The sequence below is a fragment of the Abramis brama genome (assembly GCF_963993115.1).
Source record: "Abramis brama genome assembly, chromosome: 17".
In the NCBI taxonomy this organism is placed as follows: Eukaryota; Metazoa; Chordata; class Actinopteri; order Cypriniformes; family Leuciscidae; genus Abramis; species Abramis brama.
Window position 1 is genome coordinate 2933440 of NC_139979.1, and position 18801 is coordinate 2952240.

The 18801-nt window shown below is 37.8% G+C and overlaps 1 protein-coding gene across 2 annotated transcripts in view; it reads right to left on the bottom strand.

Moving 5' to 3' along the window:
- ago3a (argonaute RISC catalytic component 3a) overlaps positions 1-18792 on the bottom strand; it is a 41222-nt gene extending 22430 nt beyond the window's left edge. For both annotated transcript variants that reach the window (XM_084088969.1, XM_084088968.1), the window contains exon 1: positions 18056-18792. In XM_084088969.1, coding sequence (XP_083945095.1) covers positions 18056-18074 — 19 coding nt within the window. In that variant the 5' untranslated portion in view covers positions 18075-18792. The remainder of the gene's footprint in view (positions 1-18055) is intronic.
- Between the last annotated feature and the right edge of the window lie 9 nt (positions 18793-18801).

Below are 18801 nucleotides of genomic sequence, written 5' to 3' on the forward strand. Positions count from 1 at the left end.
CCCTGGCTGAGCACCGGCACCATTTCAGTACAAATTGGGAAAGGGACTAGTTCTGAAGGCTGTCTGCTAGTGACAAAGAAGAAGCCATTGCCCTCGACAGCCGGCTGATGCCCACAGAGAGATGCTGAAACTGTAATACCAGCTTCATGATGGAGTTTGACAGTGATTGCAGTTAATGGTTCCCTGACTGCGAGACGCCCAGGGCACACTTGCAGAGTTCAGCAACTTTGTGGAGGAAGGGGAAAAAAACAATGAATCAATGCTGCCATCCTCAGAAATGGGATTTCTGACCCACAAGTCACTTTTGTGCAGTGACATCAAGCTGTAGTAAACTGATCCTCATGGCCCACACATCCGGCCATACACACTTCGGTTTCAAATACATCTCTCCTGCATGAGCAGTGGTTAGATGTCATCCATTTAAAGATAAAGTTAAAGGTGATGCATGCACCTGATTTCTCCCTTTGCCAGGTTCAATGTGCAAAGACGGGTTAGCACAATAACAATAATTTGAATTTGAACTCCTCAATACTAAATCAAAACCTTGATACAAACAGACTAATAGGCAGACTGTTGAATATGCATGATAGATTTGCATATCACATAAATGGTCCATTTACCAATCCATTTTGATACATGCATGTAATCTGTTATTTTCATTGATCAGCAATGTCCAAAAGCATTTCCAAATACATTCTCCAAAAATTCCACAACATAAACATAATATATTGTGAAGCGAGGGAAAGGTCAAACAGTCGAAAAGTAATGAAAACTCAATTAAAAGGCAGACAAGTTTATTTATATGTCATATTTCACACACAACAGTAATTGTATGTATTTCACCGTAAGGGACCAAAAATAAAATCACAAGAGGCAAGAAATAAAAAGAACAAATTTATTTAAAACGCATTAAAATGAATGAGAGAATAAAAAAACGATACACAAATAAAATAGTAAAATATTTCAAAAATAATAATAAAAGCATATGAATATAGCTATAAACAAAATGAAAAAATACAAAAACACTGAATGTTTGGTTAAATGGTCCAACATGTTCAGGTTCAACAAATGGTGTATTTTTATTTAAAGGAATTAATTAATTATAAAAAGCGATTTTTAAGGGAATAAAGAAAAAGAAAGGCTTATTGTATTAGTGAAATAATTGTAACCATTTGCAAATAATATTTTATTTTTAATTATGCATGCATTCTCTCTAAATGAATCAAGGAAATTAGCATATTTTCAATTCAAAAAGGCAAAATTTTATAAATAAATAAAAAAAGTTGAGTAATTTGCGTCACCGGATGCTGTTGGTAGTTGAACATTTCTATTGTAAAACAGTCAAATATTAAATGTTTATCTACTTACATTTTACCAGGCATTCGTTCATTTCTTTAATCATTTTGACATTGATGAGCGAGACCGCTGAACTTTTAGTCTTCCTAACAACAAAAAGAGCGGTGCGTAATGGAGCGCATCAGAGCAGCATCAAGAATATCAAATATATTGCGGTGAATCTCTTATTTGCATCTTAAGTTTATTGCCAATAATAATGACAGGTTTGCGAAAGTGCAGAACTCGGTGAGCTCGTGCAAAACACATCTTCAGCACAGCGACTCTCTGATTGGCCGATGCGTTCAACAGACATGTCTGTGATTGGCTACAATGCTCAACGCTGCAAAAGCACGGCGTAAGTACCTTTAATGCACAGGGAAAAATATAAATAAAACTGTAATATGCACTTTTCATGATTAGGTAATCGCGGCTGCTGTAATCTTATTCACATTTGTTTTTCTGATTAATTGTTTTGCTCTATGAGAAAGACAAGGTAACAAAATATTCGGGGCTTTACTAAAAACATTCGGGGCTTAAGCCCCCTCAGCCCAGCCCTAGCGCCGTCCCTGCCACTAGCAGACATTATACGCTTCGCCTTTAAGATGAAAACCCAGTGTGTCAAAACACAAGCAGTCTGGCTTCCGCAGCATCTAACAAGATTCTGGTAACGAGACAGCAGAAGTTTACCCAAGGTTCAGTCCGGCATTACCCATCAAATGGCCTCTGAGAGGCGTCTGTGCTAAACGCGTGTCGGGCTGAGAGTGATTCATCCCGGTTTGACTCATAACCGCTGCTCAAGAGGCCCGTCTTCAGAGCTGAAGAGAGCAGGGTCACGTTTAAAATAACAAGACTCGCTCACAGAAGCTGGCGAGGGTCAGAATGAATCATTAGATGGTGTGTGTAATGAGTGCAAACATCAGCTTCCAGGAGAAAAACTTCATTGATTTTAGTGATAACGTACAAACCCTTCATGACAAACCTAACATGAAGAGGTTTGCTACAAAATAACCATTACTCATCTTCTTTTATGTTGCATATAATACATACGCATGTACTCTACCATTCAAAAGTTTGAGGTCAGAAAGTTTTTAAAGATATTAATACTTCTATTGAGGAAGGGTGCACTGAATTGGTTAAAAGTGACAGTAAAAACATTTATAATGTCAGATCTCTATTTCAAATAAACATCGTTCTTTTGAACTTTCTATTCATCAAAGAACACTGAAACAATGTATCAGTTTCTACATAAACATGAAGCAGCATCACAACTGTTTTCAACACTGATAATAATCAGCAAATCATCATATTAGAATGATTTCTGAAGGATCATGTGACACTGAAGACTGGAGTAATGATGCTGAAAATTCAGCTTTGATCACAGGAATAAATTACATTTTATAGTATATTCACAAAGAAAACAGTTATTTCACAATTTTTTAATGAATTTTATATCCAATAATTTCAGCGTTATTTTCATAAATCCCACTGACCGCAAACATTCGTGTACATTTCGTCTTGATATACCCAACGCAAACATCAATCATTAAAAATGCATTAACATTTAGATCTCCTAAATAAATAAATTTAGCAAGTTTGGTGAAACTCAAAAACATTTGATTTGAAAAGTCAAATGTTTCAATCATACAATGAATAAATTAAGTAAATTGTAATGCAATCAATTAAATGTATATAGTGAATGTCCTGTATACTGAACAATTGTTTTTATTCAATTACTTAAAATTTATATTGATACTGATTCATAAAATAACTAAAGTACCATTGGCCGCTTCTCTAACGCTAGTTGTTAAGAGGAATCGTTCTGCCTCCACCTAAGCTCCGCCCACAAAAAACTTCACCATGTTTACTAACTAAAAAAGGGGTCTATACTAAATTGTTTTTATTCAATTACATAAAATTGATATTGATATTGATTATAAAAGAAATAAAGTACCGTAACCCCTATTCGCACGGGATAAGTATTACGTGGTGACCTCTAGTCATTTGTAATAATTGCGGAGGTCGTCTGTGATCTTAATCCCGTGCGAATTGGCCATGTCTGTAATTTGTAAAGTAAAAATCTCCCCGCTAATGACCTGCCATATTTCGCCACACATCGAGGTCCTGTGATAATATTAATCCCATGTGAATCAGCATCTCTGTGATTTGGCAGAGTCGTTTATAATTTTTTCAAGGTTTTTGTTTCCTGTGCGCTTTTTTATCCATCTTTCATGAAGAATAAAGGCTGCGTTGGAGTGTTTTGATAGTATTTTGGGTGCTGGGTCATATCGCTATACACCACACAACTATACAATTTGCAGAAAGAGAAATCTGAAAACCATCAGAAGAGCAAAAAAGAAAAAGAGTGATTAGATGGAGATGGATGACATGTATATCAGCATGCGGTGAGGAACATTCTTCTGTTTATGATATATCATACAGCTAGACCTATAATAACGACAAGACATTTCCAAGCAATAGCCTATCGACAACAAATCCGGGAGATAAGTCAGTAAATTCAAGTAAAATCACAGGATTCGCTGATCCCGTGCGAATGCGCCACACGAAATTCAGATGTGGGGGGTGATTACTAAATCACACGAGGTCCCCAGATAATACTAATCCAGTGCGAATAGGGCATTAGTCTTATTTTCTAACAAATACTTTTTTAGTATTTTATGCAATAAATTAAATTCAATTAAAATTAAAAGTGATTAAACGCGTTTCATCTCGGATCTGGTTGGTAAGGTTCAACTGCACATAAATAAGAAAACTACTTTCAGAAGCGGGGCAGCTAAAAGTGTGCGCTCACTGTTCTGTCAGGAATCTGGTTCCCCTTTTTCACCTGGTGGGCCTCTTCCAGCAGACACGGGCCAGTCCGAGAGACCCCAGCCTTTCACACGCAGCCAGACCAACAGGGGCGTCTGAAACCCCAGACCATTGTGTCTTTGTCATGGAAATCACCCTCTGCCTCCAGAAGACTGATAACCATTTGATTCTATGCCGAACACAGACTCGTGGATGTCTACACCATAGACCAGTGGTTCTCAAACTGGGGTACGCGAGTAGACAGAAGGGGGTACGCGAACAAAATACTGAGTTTTGACATTCATTTAATTCTACCCCACCTTATAAATAACATTAAAACTGAGCATATATTTCTATCAGGTAAAATGCGTTAAATACACGACATCCGGTCAAATTACCTCATCTTTTGCAGTCAAAACTGACTGCATTCACACAAGCAGCGTGCATATGATACTGTAGGCTACGTGCAGATTACGCTGCCTTGGCAAATCCCGCTATACTGCCGTTCTCGACAATGTAGTCTGCCTTTGTAAAAGTGGGGATTTAGTACTTACTAGCACGAAGAACAAATATAGACACTAGACTGTGCACTGAGATCGATTTAATATTCAAACTCTCTTCGATACAGACGCATACCCTGCGTGAGTTCCTGTGTTTAATGTTGATCACATATTATACAAATATCCACACGACTGCAAATGTGACAGTGATTTTATACAACAGCTCAACAAACAAAAGGTATTGATATATTAAGTGATGATCAAAAAACAGTATTGTCAGTATTTTTTGCAACAAAATAACAGCTCAAATGAAAGCCACAGCAGTGTTTGTGAATGAATCTGCGGCTATGAACAAATCGTGAGAGTCAATGATTCAATGATTCATTCATAATTACAGCCACTTGCTTCGTTACTGAATGAATGAATGACTCGATGACTCACTCATAAAGACAGTAGCCGCGTTTCCATTACCCTTCAAATTGCGCAAATTGAAATTGCGAATTGAAAATACGCCCAATGGAAACACGTCAATTTCGCAAAAACTCCCATTTATCGCAAAAAAGGTTTTACGCTCACATGAGGAGGTTTTTCAGGCAATTCGGAAAAGAAATATTTCGCAAAACTGCAATGGAAACCGTTTTTGCGCATTTACAGGTCACCTGACGTAGATGACGCGGTGTGTTTGGACAGAATACGAGACAGAGTTCTTTATTACATTCATAAAAGAATTACAGGAATAATGGATTCTAAACCTCAAATAAATGCCACAATCAAGACCTCGAAGCAGATCTGAGGGAGAAACACCCAGAAACTCCTCATATGTGCCGCTCACAAGGATAATAAGGGTCGTTCCTCACCATTAATGCTTTGAAAACACACATACATCTCCTTTGATTAATAATAATGGCCAGTGCGGTGGCTGGGATATAGTACATAAACCTACCAACGTCCGTTACAATGGTTTTTGGAATGATTTTACTGATCGCGAGAGGAAACAATGAAGTTTTAGTCGCATAACATCGGTTAATGGAAACGCCGTCATTTCACAATATTTTTTTGTCGACATTTAGAAAAAAAACGCAAAAGTTTTGCGCAAATCTGTAATGGAAACGTACCTAGTGAGTTACTGCCACCTACTGGCGGTTTTAATTTAATATTTCATCAGTTCGTTTTACCATCACTGCATATTCCTCTATTGAACTTTTTTTAATTATTTAAAGCATTATTTCTTTTATAAAGGTGTTTGTAAAGGTCGATTTAAAAATCGATTTAAAGGGGCAAATATTGTCCCTTACTGAAAAAGGTGCGACTGCAGAGAGGGGGTACGCAGAGGATGTTAAAAGCCTCAGGGGGTACGCCACTCTAAAAAGTTTGAGAACCACTGCCATAGACTGTAAAAGAAATATGGACGACGCCCCTTCGCTCTCTTCCATTGGTGAGAAGTGAAGCCGCCAGTGTCCCGATATGGCGCTGACATCTTGGGGCTGGAGTCTGCGCAGTAGCGATTTCGGGACCAGACCTGCGCAGAAGTGAGCAGGAAGTAAAGATAAAGAATTATAGAAATTTAGATATTAAATTTAAAGCTCCAATCTCCTCAGTCCTCCGAAGATCCCGAAAAAAAGTCTGTTGGTGCTTCAGTGACTACTTCGCTCAGAGAACCTGTCAATCACAGCTGTCAATCATGACATCACACCACCGTTTTTATAGCATCAAATAACTAACTAAAAACAAACTTATTTTAAAAACAAACCCTTGAACATTTTTGTTCATTCATTTTGTCCTTGACATCAGCGTGATAAAAACTACAGTAAATGACAGAAACCACCTTCGGAAAAAAAGATATTTGAAGTGTAATTAAATTGTTTAGTTGGTCTCAAGTCCCGTTGAATAACACGGGGAGGCGGGGCTTATGACCTATACTAGGACCAGTCACCAGGGGGCAATCGAGACGTTTTGGCTTCACTTTTCAGGGCTTGTGCAGGACGCTTGGTCTACACACACACACACTCTGTACCGGACATCTGGATTCAGAGCAAGTCATGAGGGAGTGACGGTGATCTTGGGAAATGTGTGAGCCACGCTCGGAGTGGGTGGAAAAGGAGGCAGCGAGGCCTTTTCATCCTCCGCACACGCAACCACACACACTGTACTCTACTAGTGAGTCAGTACGCCACACTTCCTCGACTCTGGTCTCGGGGCTGAGCTTATTTTCCCACCGCCACCCACTCACGAGCATACGTGCACCACTCTCTCTCTCTCTCTCTCTCTCACGAGCTCACGGGCTACAGCGTCATCTCCGTTTGTAAGGGAAACATAGTCAAGCGCCAAGGCCGCTCAGATAAAGGAGGGAGAGAAAGCAAGAATGAAATGTGTAGAGATCAGAAAAGGCTTGGCATAAGAAATCGTCACTCAAAATCTGTTAATTTTGCTCTGAAAGATTGATGCATTCAACTTTAAAATGTAAAAAATGTGAAGTTGTTGCTGCATTTTAGAGCTGCACGACTCTTTGTTTGTTTCAAGCGGCGATCACGATTCTCCAACGATTCAAAACTAAACATCGTAACATGTAATTTACTAGAAATTCTGACTAAATGTTATTTGCTGCAGTCCATTTGAAATGTTCAGGCCTAATTACTCTGAATGAATTGCAGCACATTCAAAAAAAAAAATAGTTTTGAATGAATACTTTGATGACTCAATCATAAGAGAATCCCTTCTCGTTTCATTACTGGATTAATCAGCTTTTTTTTTTTTTTTTACAAATCTCTTGAATTAATGATTCAATGCCAATTCAATGTAATCAATTAAATCGCTATTTGAGGCACTATGTTACTTTCTAATGGTGATTTACTCTTCTTTTTTTTATCGCTACCGTGGACATCAGTGTTTATACCCAAACTATAAACTTTTTCCCAGTTCTTCTGTGATAATATGAATATTTGTAACAGAAATAATGATAGTGTGTGGTTTAAAAGACTGTTTGTGAAGCCGTTTCACACACATCTGCTCTCTCTGGCTCAGCGGCAGCATAAACACATTTGAATGTTATGGTGTGATTTTTTTTGTCAAAGGTTTAATAGACACATGCGAATCGTTGTCATTAAGAAATGAGATTGTGTGGGTGTTTGAATCGAAATCAGGATGTTTGTACAGCTCTATTACATTTGCATTTAATTAGATTTATGTATGTTTACTTGAAAACTTGATCTCCAATAACAAAATATCATCTTAGCCTAAATATTTGCCGATCACTATCGTGTCAGGTCATTATGCTCTAAAAACATGAGTTTGTCGGAAATTACTCTGTAATTTCAACATCCTGTCATCCAAATGCCTGTAAAATTTGGGCAGAGACAGCCTGCTTTTGGCATGTTAAAAATGCCTCGTTTGCCTGGCCAAAAACACTCGATGTAACAATACAGAAGCCCACAACATCCTAATGAGAGAGGAGAAAGCTGCCACCGGAGCCATTAGATTACTCCAATCTGTGCTCCTTACTGGCAAAACCCTCTCTGTCCTCAGGTGACCCATAAACAGGGACTAAAGCGGGCGAGAAGTGACCATGTGGTGACCATGGAGACAGACATTTACAGCGAGTACAGCATCAGATACAGCCTGTAATTTTAGGAGGACAACGATCAAACAAGCAATGAGAGAAAAATATTAATAGCCCTAAAAGGAGAGCGTAAGAGTGATTAAGAGCAATTCATCAATCCGCCGAGCTGCTCTGTGCAGGCGGTCCTCTGAATCATTAATGCGAGAGCTCATTCACACTGTGGAGAACACTGTGAGCATGGACAGCAACAGCGACTGGCTGACTGCAAAGTAACACTGTGTCTAGTGATGCACCGATGTGAAAATTGTGGCCGATACCGATAACCAATATTAATATTGCTGTTATGGCCGATACCGATATTTACCGATGTCGATATATCTCTGTATAGAAAACACATTTTTATGATAATCAAATAAAAATCTATTTTCCAAAACACACATGCATTATATTGCATTGCATATAATGTGTGCTGGTCAATTAACTAAAATTAAGAAACCCCTAGAAAACAGTATAAAAAAAAAAACATAGGAACATTGTGTATAGGATAGGCTACTTAATTTATTATTCCAATATCCAAATATGATACTAAAAAATACCACAGGGAAAGGGGCTTCTATTTGTGACGTGCTGTCTTTGCGTTTGAACATTGCACATTTTAAACAGGACACGCATTAGCTGAATAAATGTTAGCCAATACAAACATATTTATAGAAAACAGTTGACAATGAATAGACAGGAGTCCAATAATAGCATAACGAATCACTTATTCTAAAAATAATAACAAGTAGGCTATAAGATGAATCCGACATATGGGCTGTGTTAACAGTAAAACGTCCGTCATTTAACGAATTTTAAAAACACGGATGGATAATACAAAATGCTTTCTGACATTTTGACAGAAAAAAAACTAGCAAGAACAAAATTTAAACTTAGCCCACCAATTTTTCATTTTACAATGATCTTCTCTCTCTGTGTGCGTGCGTCTGTGTTTGTGAGAGAGAGAGCTCGCGCAGCACTGATACAATGGTAGCCTACTTTTTAATCCATAGGCCTAAGTAATGAACGCGCTAGTTTTCATACAAAATAAATATGTAACATAATTAGGTAGGCTACTTTAGTTATTATTAACACAATAACGTAACACATGAAGGCTACGTTTCTCAACACTGAGAATGAATAAATAAACGCCTGTTTCTCCACTCGCGCTTAACAGTAATCCACAAATCACACGTGCTGTCACTTTTGAGCAATAAATATCAAGTCAAATATCAAGCAATATATTCAAATATCTACGAGTCAAAAAACGATCAGTCAAAAATGAAGAGGAAAAAAACATAAGTCGCACTGGACTGCGTTAACAATGTTACGGACGGGACAGTTCTCCGTTATGGACGTGAGCGCTCTGAAAGCGGCACTAAAAGACTGCTTTAAAACTTTCACAGAGACCTCAAACAGAAAGCACAAAATTAATTTAGTTTTGTATTAATTGTATCTTAATTTTGATCAATGTTTCATGGTTTCTGTTTCATCTTTCATTCAATTGCCTGGATTTAATAAATAAGAAGTAAATATAGTAGAAAATATTTAATCAGGACACGGAGACGACGGTGCGTGAACCTGGAGCGCGTCTCATAAATGAAACGAAACCTACCTGCCTCACAGACCTGAGACATATATAGAAAGCTTGAAATGTCTATTTTTAAACAGAACTATTCAAAACGAAAGAAAACAGACTGTTCTCTGCTTATGTCATCTGTATGAAATGTGCATTTCTCTCAGGTGCGTTCACTACTGCAAAGATCAGCATCGTCAACTTCATCTTCAACTTCACACGTCAAATATCGGCCTGTTCACATCGGCCATATTTTGACATCGGAACGATACCGATGTGTAAAAAAATTACCATATTGGCTGATATTATATCGGCGGCCGATATATCGTGCACCACTAACTGTGTCTACACTAGAAGCGGCCGGCGTCAGCTCTGGTTGGAAGCACGTCATCTCAACGTCCAATAACCGGACGAATCAGATGTGAGCTCAAGGCTAAATCTTAACAAAACAAAAATTAGCTGAAAATAAAATCCTATTATGGAAAAAAAAAACACAATATTATCCTATTAATCCAATTCTTAAACACGCATTCTTTGATCAATTCAGACAGAGCACCGTTCAGTGTTTCCTGCATAACTATTCATGTGAATCTTTTTTTCTTAAATGCTCAATCTTTGTGATTAAATGCTCATTAAAAGTAACAGAAATCAGATTAATATTAGCTGATCACATTGTTAAAATATTGGTTATTTGTATAAGCCTCAAATGAACCCTTAATAAAGAGGTTTCAAGCATTTACCAAAGCAAAATTGTCACAACAAAATGAAAAATAATAATAATATGAAAATTATTTTGTGGAGTTGAAAAAACACAAGTTTAAGAACTAAAAATATATGAAAGCTATATGCATGTATATATTTACCAAATAAAAATTACATAAGCACATAATTCAATAACTAAAACAAAATAAAACTGATTCTTTTAAAATAATAACAACTAATTAAAATAATAAATACTAAAATATTACATAAATAATCCTAAAATAACACTAACCCCAATCATGAGAAATCTGAACTGTTTTGCTTTGGTTTTGAAAATAAATACAGGCTGAGCAAAGGTTGCCCGGAGAAATTCACAACTAACTACACTAACTACTGACTAGCCAACCTGGTCAGTTTCCAGATGTCCAGCGATAAATGCACTACTGTATTCTGAGCTCTCTACCTCTTTAGCAAACTACAGAATCACACACACACACACACAATACAGCTGTTGTGGCCCTAATCCACAGAGGCTTGGGTTGTGGGAAAAGGCCGAGTGCTCAGCGGCAGGACACAATGGCGTCAGTCACGGCACCGGGTTCAGACGCATCGAGTGACAGAACACGACGGGAAGCGTGTATGCCTTTTTGCGTGTGTCCAGTTGGCAAACCGGTCGGCAGAGTAACTGTCACCAAACAGCTCTCAACACTTGCTAGGGTAAAGATGTAACCTTTGAAAGACACAGTAATCCAGAGATTAGCACATGGTCAGAACATTTTGCCAGGTTTTTTGTTTTGCACGGTCTGTCTGAACTGCACAGCTGTGGAACGTCACAGAATTTGGCAAACTTTGGATTAATAAATCGAAAGTAGCCGAAAAATCAATGTTTGATTAAATTGGTAAAGTAATGAATTAATTTGACTACCACCATTTTTAACGATAAACGCATGAACGCAGACAACACATTAATTTAATAATTAATTTATATAGTTTAAAGTAGTATAAAGAATTCAATTGATTAGGCATACGTTTTGATTAATAAAATGTATTTCATTTGTATTTCAGAAACGGATTTCATAGAGACTTAACACACTGATTTAAGCCTCACAATCTTAAAGTAATATAATACAGTAACAGCTATTTTAAATCAAACATGATGAAAGCAATAACCTGCAGTTCAGCAAGCAAGTCAAATGAACTCAGTAACCGCTCCGACTGCTTCACAATTGATTTGGTTCACACACACACACACACACTCACTCACAAGTCAACATCTAGGCTACATTAAGCTCAAGTAAATGGAGGTTGGCAAAACAGGGGGTCCGGGGTCTGCAGGGACAGAGGTTGGCCGGTCTACATGGCAGAGGAAAACAGCCTGAACCCTGACCACACCAAGAGTTCGGCTGATGAATAAGATCTATTCTGGGTTGAGACTCCACCACAGCTAGCCTAGGTGAAAGGCTCTCTGTGTAGATAACAGGCTAAAGCCCCGTGCACACCGCCAGCGACTTTGTCACTGTATGTCGCTAGTCTCTGTACTGTGAAGTCGCTTGTGGCCGTTTGTGGTGCTGTCGCTCTAATGTTACTGGTAGACTGCACGTCTGGCCGTATCTATACAAAATACCATCACAAGTGATATACAACTATATCATTTTAATTTGACTAGGAATTAGGCTCAAAAGAAACAGTATGCTGTTGGGAGAGTGTTTTTATATTACCACAGCAGTGTTCAGTGGATTAAATCATTTAGCCTACTAGATTAACAATCGATCAATCAACAAATTTTCTCATACTGTCATCATAAATTACTAAAACGTCATTCAAATTTGACAAATAATCAATTTTCTTGTCCCTAATAGTCAACATAATGCAGGGGAAACTGTAAAATGAACTGCAGCAGTGCTAAACTTGCATCATAAAATTACAACACTCGAACTAAATGTGTGAGTTAAACTCTTTTCCATACACTATTTTATTATATCCATGTATGTGGTTGCAGTCAAATCATATAAAACAGTGAAATCAAATCGCCCTCAAACTCTTCTCTTGCCTGCACTCGAGACGGAGACGTGAGCTCCACTGAAAGTCCTCTTTCCTATTGGTTGTCGCTCGTGAAAATCACTTCTCATTTGCATAAAGACATTTCTGAAGTTTTGTCGCGTGTCTCGCGCCGCTTGACACGCCCACATTCTGTCGCCAACGGTCAATGTCGCCGGAAGTCGCCAGCGCTCCATTGAAATGAATGGGATCATGTCGCTTTGTGTCGCTGGCGGTGTGAACAGGGCTTAATTTGTTACGAGCACAGTGAGAAAAATACATCTGAAAAGTCATAGTTCAGAGTGGGACTCAGAGACGTAACCCAGGTCAAGCTCTTTCCCCCATGTCTACCTCTCATAGTTTAAATTCCCTCAGATCGCCTTTGCCTTCCCCCAACTAACCTTCAAAGGGAAAAAAGGGCCTAAAAGCCAAAGAGGGCCTCATGTACATTTTTTAAGTGCTTTTTATTTGGCTATTGCGTTTCCTAAAAATGAGATGTACTGATCATTTTTAATGGCTTAATAACCAATATTCAGAGATGACAAAAAGCATAAACAGAGCGATAAGTTAATAACCAAAATGTATTTATTGTCCTATTTATGCTTCTTCACACAATAACAAAATCATTCATCAGTAATTTATGAAGGTAAACAGCTCATGATACTGCATTGAATGATAGCAAAAGTAAAATAATAAATGCAAGAGGCCCGTTTGAATATTAAGTTACTTTTAAGAAATGATAACTAAATGTTCATTTAGAGGAATATTTAAAACATGCTTTGATTATTGTTAACTAGACGTTTTACTTAGGGCCGATACCGATAACTCTTTATATCTGAAAGCCGATAACCGATATATTGGCGGATAAATCTAAATCCAAGTTTTTATGTAATTTTTGAGAGCCTTATACAAAAACAAAAGTTTCATCATTATAATCCATGTCCAAACACACCATTATATATAATTTTATGTAGCCGACTTTTTTGTTTTAAGTGACTCCAATCATATTTCAAGCAATTCAAAACCATCATGTTGAACAGTGCACATCTGAAGTGTCTCAGCTGAAGGAAAGAATACATAATTTATCAGCCTTAATATATATCGCACATTTTCTCATCAGGCCAATAATGATAATAACATTAAAAATTAACATATATCGGCCGATACCGATATGGTGGCCGATATATCGTGCATCCCTAGTTTACATAACTGCATTATCCATAATCCAATTAGCTACACTTTTCGATGTGGTAAACAAAACAAAATTATTGAAGAAGGTTTTACAAGAAAAAACTATTTCAGTCTGTCTAATCCAAAATTTCATGTTGAATTCAAAGTGCTACTTGTGAAATATACAAGCAATTTCAGATAAATCAAAAGGGTTCAGTTTTTGATTCAATGCTGACTGAATCTTAAATCATTCAGTGTACAATGACAGTGAAACTAGGTTGAAATTATGGTTCAAAATCACCCTTTTAAAAGTCATGTAAGCGAAGAGATATTGACAGTGACAGACAGCACCGGCGGCACCCAGACTATTTTACCATCACCCAAAAAAACCTTCACTTATACTAGCAGCCTGTGACACCCTCATCCACAATACCAGTGCAAGTCAAACTGCACTCACCATAGAAACCACCCATAGTATGTCATCCGCTTATGGGCGATCGGAGGAGAGAGAAAGGGGCTATTGTTGAAAACTCTCAGAATGAGATGAAGAGCGAAGGACGTAACTCTTCCCCTGCTTTGGCACTGCCATCAAACAAACAGCGACAATCAGAACTCAGTACAACCGCACAAACCACTGGGAAAACCTGGACACCTTGATCATAAAGCGCTGAAGCAATCGTGACAACATGTTCTCAAAAGGTTCGGGTTTATTCATCCTGTGCGGGAAAACAACATCATTTTGTCCTGTACCCACCCACCTGTAGCATTACCTAGAAATGAGACAGACCGGGGCTTCCCCTAGGCAATGGCCCTCTTCACGCTGGCAACAGGAAACATCTGGTATAATTAAACACCTCGATGCCATATTAAGCATCAAACCTAATAAAAGCGCACAGGTTTGATCTCTTCACGGTCACTGGACACTTAGTTCCCACCAGCAACGATGCACAGACTCACAGGGACACAATCATGCACTTTTTTAGGCTGCCAATTATGTTGCAAAAACCACTATTTTTAAACAATCTTGAAAAAGCATGATTTCTCACAATCAGTATAGACTAGGGCTGGGTAAAAAATATTGATTTCTCAATTTTAATCGATTCTCATTTTTACGAACCGATATCGATTCTTAAATCCCAAGAATTGATTAGTCATCCTGTTTTCAGTTGATGAATGAATGTAACATCGTAGCGCGCATCCCATCCAATAAATCGCAATAATCTTTGTGCTTTGTTACTATTGATATGAAACAAAGTCTCAGATTTCAAATTATGTCCATTTTCTTACGAAATTCATTAAATACAGTTTCGGCGCTGTGGCGTGAGATCGCTCTGGCGCAGCTGAAGAGAAGCACGTGCTCTTCTCTTCCGTCTTAATAATACCAGATACAGTGCGAAATAAACATGAATGAGCCTCTGAAAGTGTGTTAAAAGATAGAGTACAACTTATCGAAATCCGTATCATGTCTCATGGAATCGCTCAGTGTTTCAACCGTGGAAAGACGTCAGAGTAAAACAGCTTTTAAACAATGTCATGTAACGTCACATTTACCTCAGAAAAACCATATCCAGTGACCATAAACTCATAAAAAGTCAGCTTGAAAAATTAACTCTAGAGAGGAGAATTTTGTTAAATATATGCACCATATTACATATTCATTATAATTTTTAATGTTCTTCTATTTTGAATGCATGTTTGAATAAATCTGGCAGGTTTTTATGACAGCCACCAATAAAATGTTTATATTTCATATAACTTTATTATTATAAAAATAAGTAAAAGTGTAATTTAAGTGTTTGTATACAAATCAGTTAATTTTTACCTTCAATATTATAGTAGGCTAATGAAGCCTATAGGCTACAACTGACTCCCATTACAGCATTAGTTCAGAGATGTTTTCCTTGAGAAAATTTGCCATGTATTGTATCTGATATCCAAAATAATCAATATTGAATCGAATCGGAATTGAAATCGAATCAAATTGCAAGCTTGTGAATCAAAATCGAATCGAATTGTGAAATTTGTGTCAATACCCAGCCCTTAGTATAGACCTTATGTAGCTCCGCCCCTTTTCAGCACTACGCTTGTTGTCTTTTGTCTCCCGGTTTGTATTTCCACAGCGATCTTACGTATTTATAAATGAACTGCCCATTTTAAAATTTGTTAAGACATCTGCTTTAAATACTTGTGATAACTCTACAATAAGTAAATCCATTCACCAGCTAATTACTCCTCGACAGCGATGCCATTGATATATAGAGCGAACGCACAAACCCAAGTTCAAAGACAATATCCTAAGGATGGCTGCGTGCATGTTTCTCTGGCGCATAAGTCTATAGAACAAATTAATGTGTTCTTAGGGAAAATCCAATGCTGAAGCTCACAAAGCCCCTTCACATGGGGGTATTTCACAGGTGATGAGACAATGAGGACCACCAGAGACTTCTGACATATCGACTTAGTCAACACAGAACACGTATAATTCAAGAAAACAGCCACGAGCAAACAGGAATATGTGACTTAAAAATGGAAATCAAAATGTTGCTGGCTCTGCCAGTAATGAACTTCTGACCTTGTGGTCAGCGAGGCTTCGAGAGGTCACCAACCCGACCTGACTCTAACCCTCTTACAGCTCGTTGCATCATGTCTGAGCAATGCTTCTTCACATCGCAAAATGACTCATACTCTCATATTCAGCCTTTAAAATGCCCACGATGAGGCACAATGAGATAATTGCTCTGATCTAAACCACACTACAACAAGATGTCATGTACTCAGTAATATTGTTTTTCAATCTTGAGTCCTCCTAACGAGAACTCGATAAATCTTTTTTATAACACTTAAAAGTAGAAATTGACCCATACTAACTTTTTATGACAAATAGTATTAAGTGTCTGACAACCTTGTTCAATTAAAAAAAAAATTGTATAGCTTTTTGACAATTATGGCTAAATGTTCATTAGGTCATACGAATTAAAACAAAAACGATATAACTAGTATAATAAGATAATTACTCCTGATAGAAGTAGTAGCATTGTTGTTATGAGTCATGATATTATAATTGTGCAAAGTTGCTTTACAATTCAATTGGTCGCAAAGTATTTTTTCTAATTAATTTTCTCTTTCTCTAACTGGCCGTCTAGTTAAGCTACAGTACTTATTTATTTGAGAAAGGCTGAATGGCTATTTAATAAAAAGTACATTAATTAGTTTCTTGTGTTATGTTAAAAGTTAAAACACTAGTCAAAGCAATCAGTCTCACCCTTGGTTTAAGAGAGTCTCTAAATATTTAGAAAAATGAATTGTCAAAATCATTCAAATTCACAGCAAATTACCTAAAGAATCATTCAGACCAATTTATGAATCGTTTCGACCATCAAGTCAAGTAACTGTCAATCATAAGTCAAACATATTCGGGTCAATGACATGACGTGCATATTTTTGAGTCCAAGTGCATTATTTGCTTTTAAAATAATTTGATAAATTCATGACATATATCACGTTATTCTATAAAACCCATTTAGTTTGAACCCTCCAAATTAAGTGGTGTCTTAATAATAAATAGAAAAATACTGTCATCATTTTAGGTTTGAAACCTAAACAAATTTTATAAATATCAGTAGTTTCAAATTATCTCTGTTGAGATAATAAATAAATAAAATGTTGTACAGCAATTTGTATAATTCTCAAATGTGAGGGTGGCACAACTGCAAACATGGCTCTATTATTATGAATGGACAAGGCAACAGTAAACATGAAGATGCATCATCCAGAGGAGCTCAACTGATCCTGTGAATCAGTGAAAAGGTTGGTAGATCTCTCTAAAATACTGGTAAAAACTGCTCATTTCAAGTATGGGAAGGTTGGTACACTTTCCATGTCAGGTGGTACAACTGCAGTATACAGACAACTATTTGGTTGTACCACCTGACATAGAAACAGTGAAAAGTAATACATTTAAACACTTTGAAATGTTATTTAACAACTGAAACTTGTTGCAACATTGTTCATGACTCAAAAATATGCATTACATCAGTTTTGTAAATATTTTTTGAAAAACACCTTTTTTGAAGCTTTATTTGTCAATGGCCCATTCATAGTTAATGTCATGAACGTCACATCCTCTAAAAAATAATTTTCTTCTAGACGTCATTTAATAGTCAATGAATAAGTTCATATTGTCACAAGAACTGTCAAAACTGACACAGACACCTGCTCAACCATAACGATGCTCAGCATACACACACTCATATAAGGTTAACTAATCAAAGTAACGTTACCCTTGTCATGACGTTAAAAGCATCCAGATGTGCGCTAAAGACCCCACATCATACACACCTGTAGTTCCGATTTCCATTCATGAGGTCTCTGTCCGGTTCCGTCCCCGGCTCGCAGTAGACGAACTTCAGAAACTCTTCTTGGATCCCGACGGCCCCCCGAACCGGTTCCGTTAACCCAATGCGAGCGTCTCCTCCCGTGTTTCGAGCTCCTAATCCACCTTCCCCAGAAGCCCGTAAATCAACGGAGGCCGAGAGAGAGGAGAGAGGTTCGGTGCCTCAGTATCTGTCTCGAAAAATCTGTTCGGGATTTCAGGTTCGGTTGACAGATTGACGTTACGGCCAGCTAGCTAGACAGCTAAAACGAAAAGTTCCCCTCAGCCCGCTCAAATACAGTCCCGAATCGCTGTTTCTGTAACCGCGACGCCTTCAGAAACGCGTCTTTGGAAAGACTGAGGCGGTTTGTTGAGGTGTTATGACGTTATAGCGAGTAAAAGTCCACTTATGTCGCCTCCTCTCTTCGACAGCGCTAGCCTGCTACTGCTAGTGGCCAGGCTAACCAGCTAAGCTACATTCCCATCTGAGAGGAGAAAAAATCCCGTCAAACGCCGTCTTCTCTTAACTTAAAGTCCCCGATCATCACTGGCTTCCACGGTCGAAGCTAGCGGCCTTCCAAAAGCGTATATTCCTTTCGTTTTACGCCAGTGGTGACATTAAATAAGTTGAGAGTTGAACTCTCTCTCAGGGTTTCTCTTGACAGTCTCTGCGAGACTCGCTACGGCTAAATATGGAGCGTCTGATGGTCCG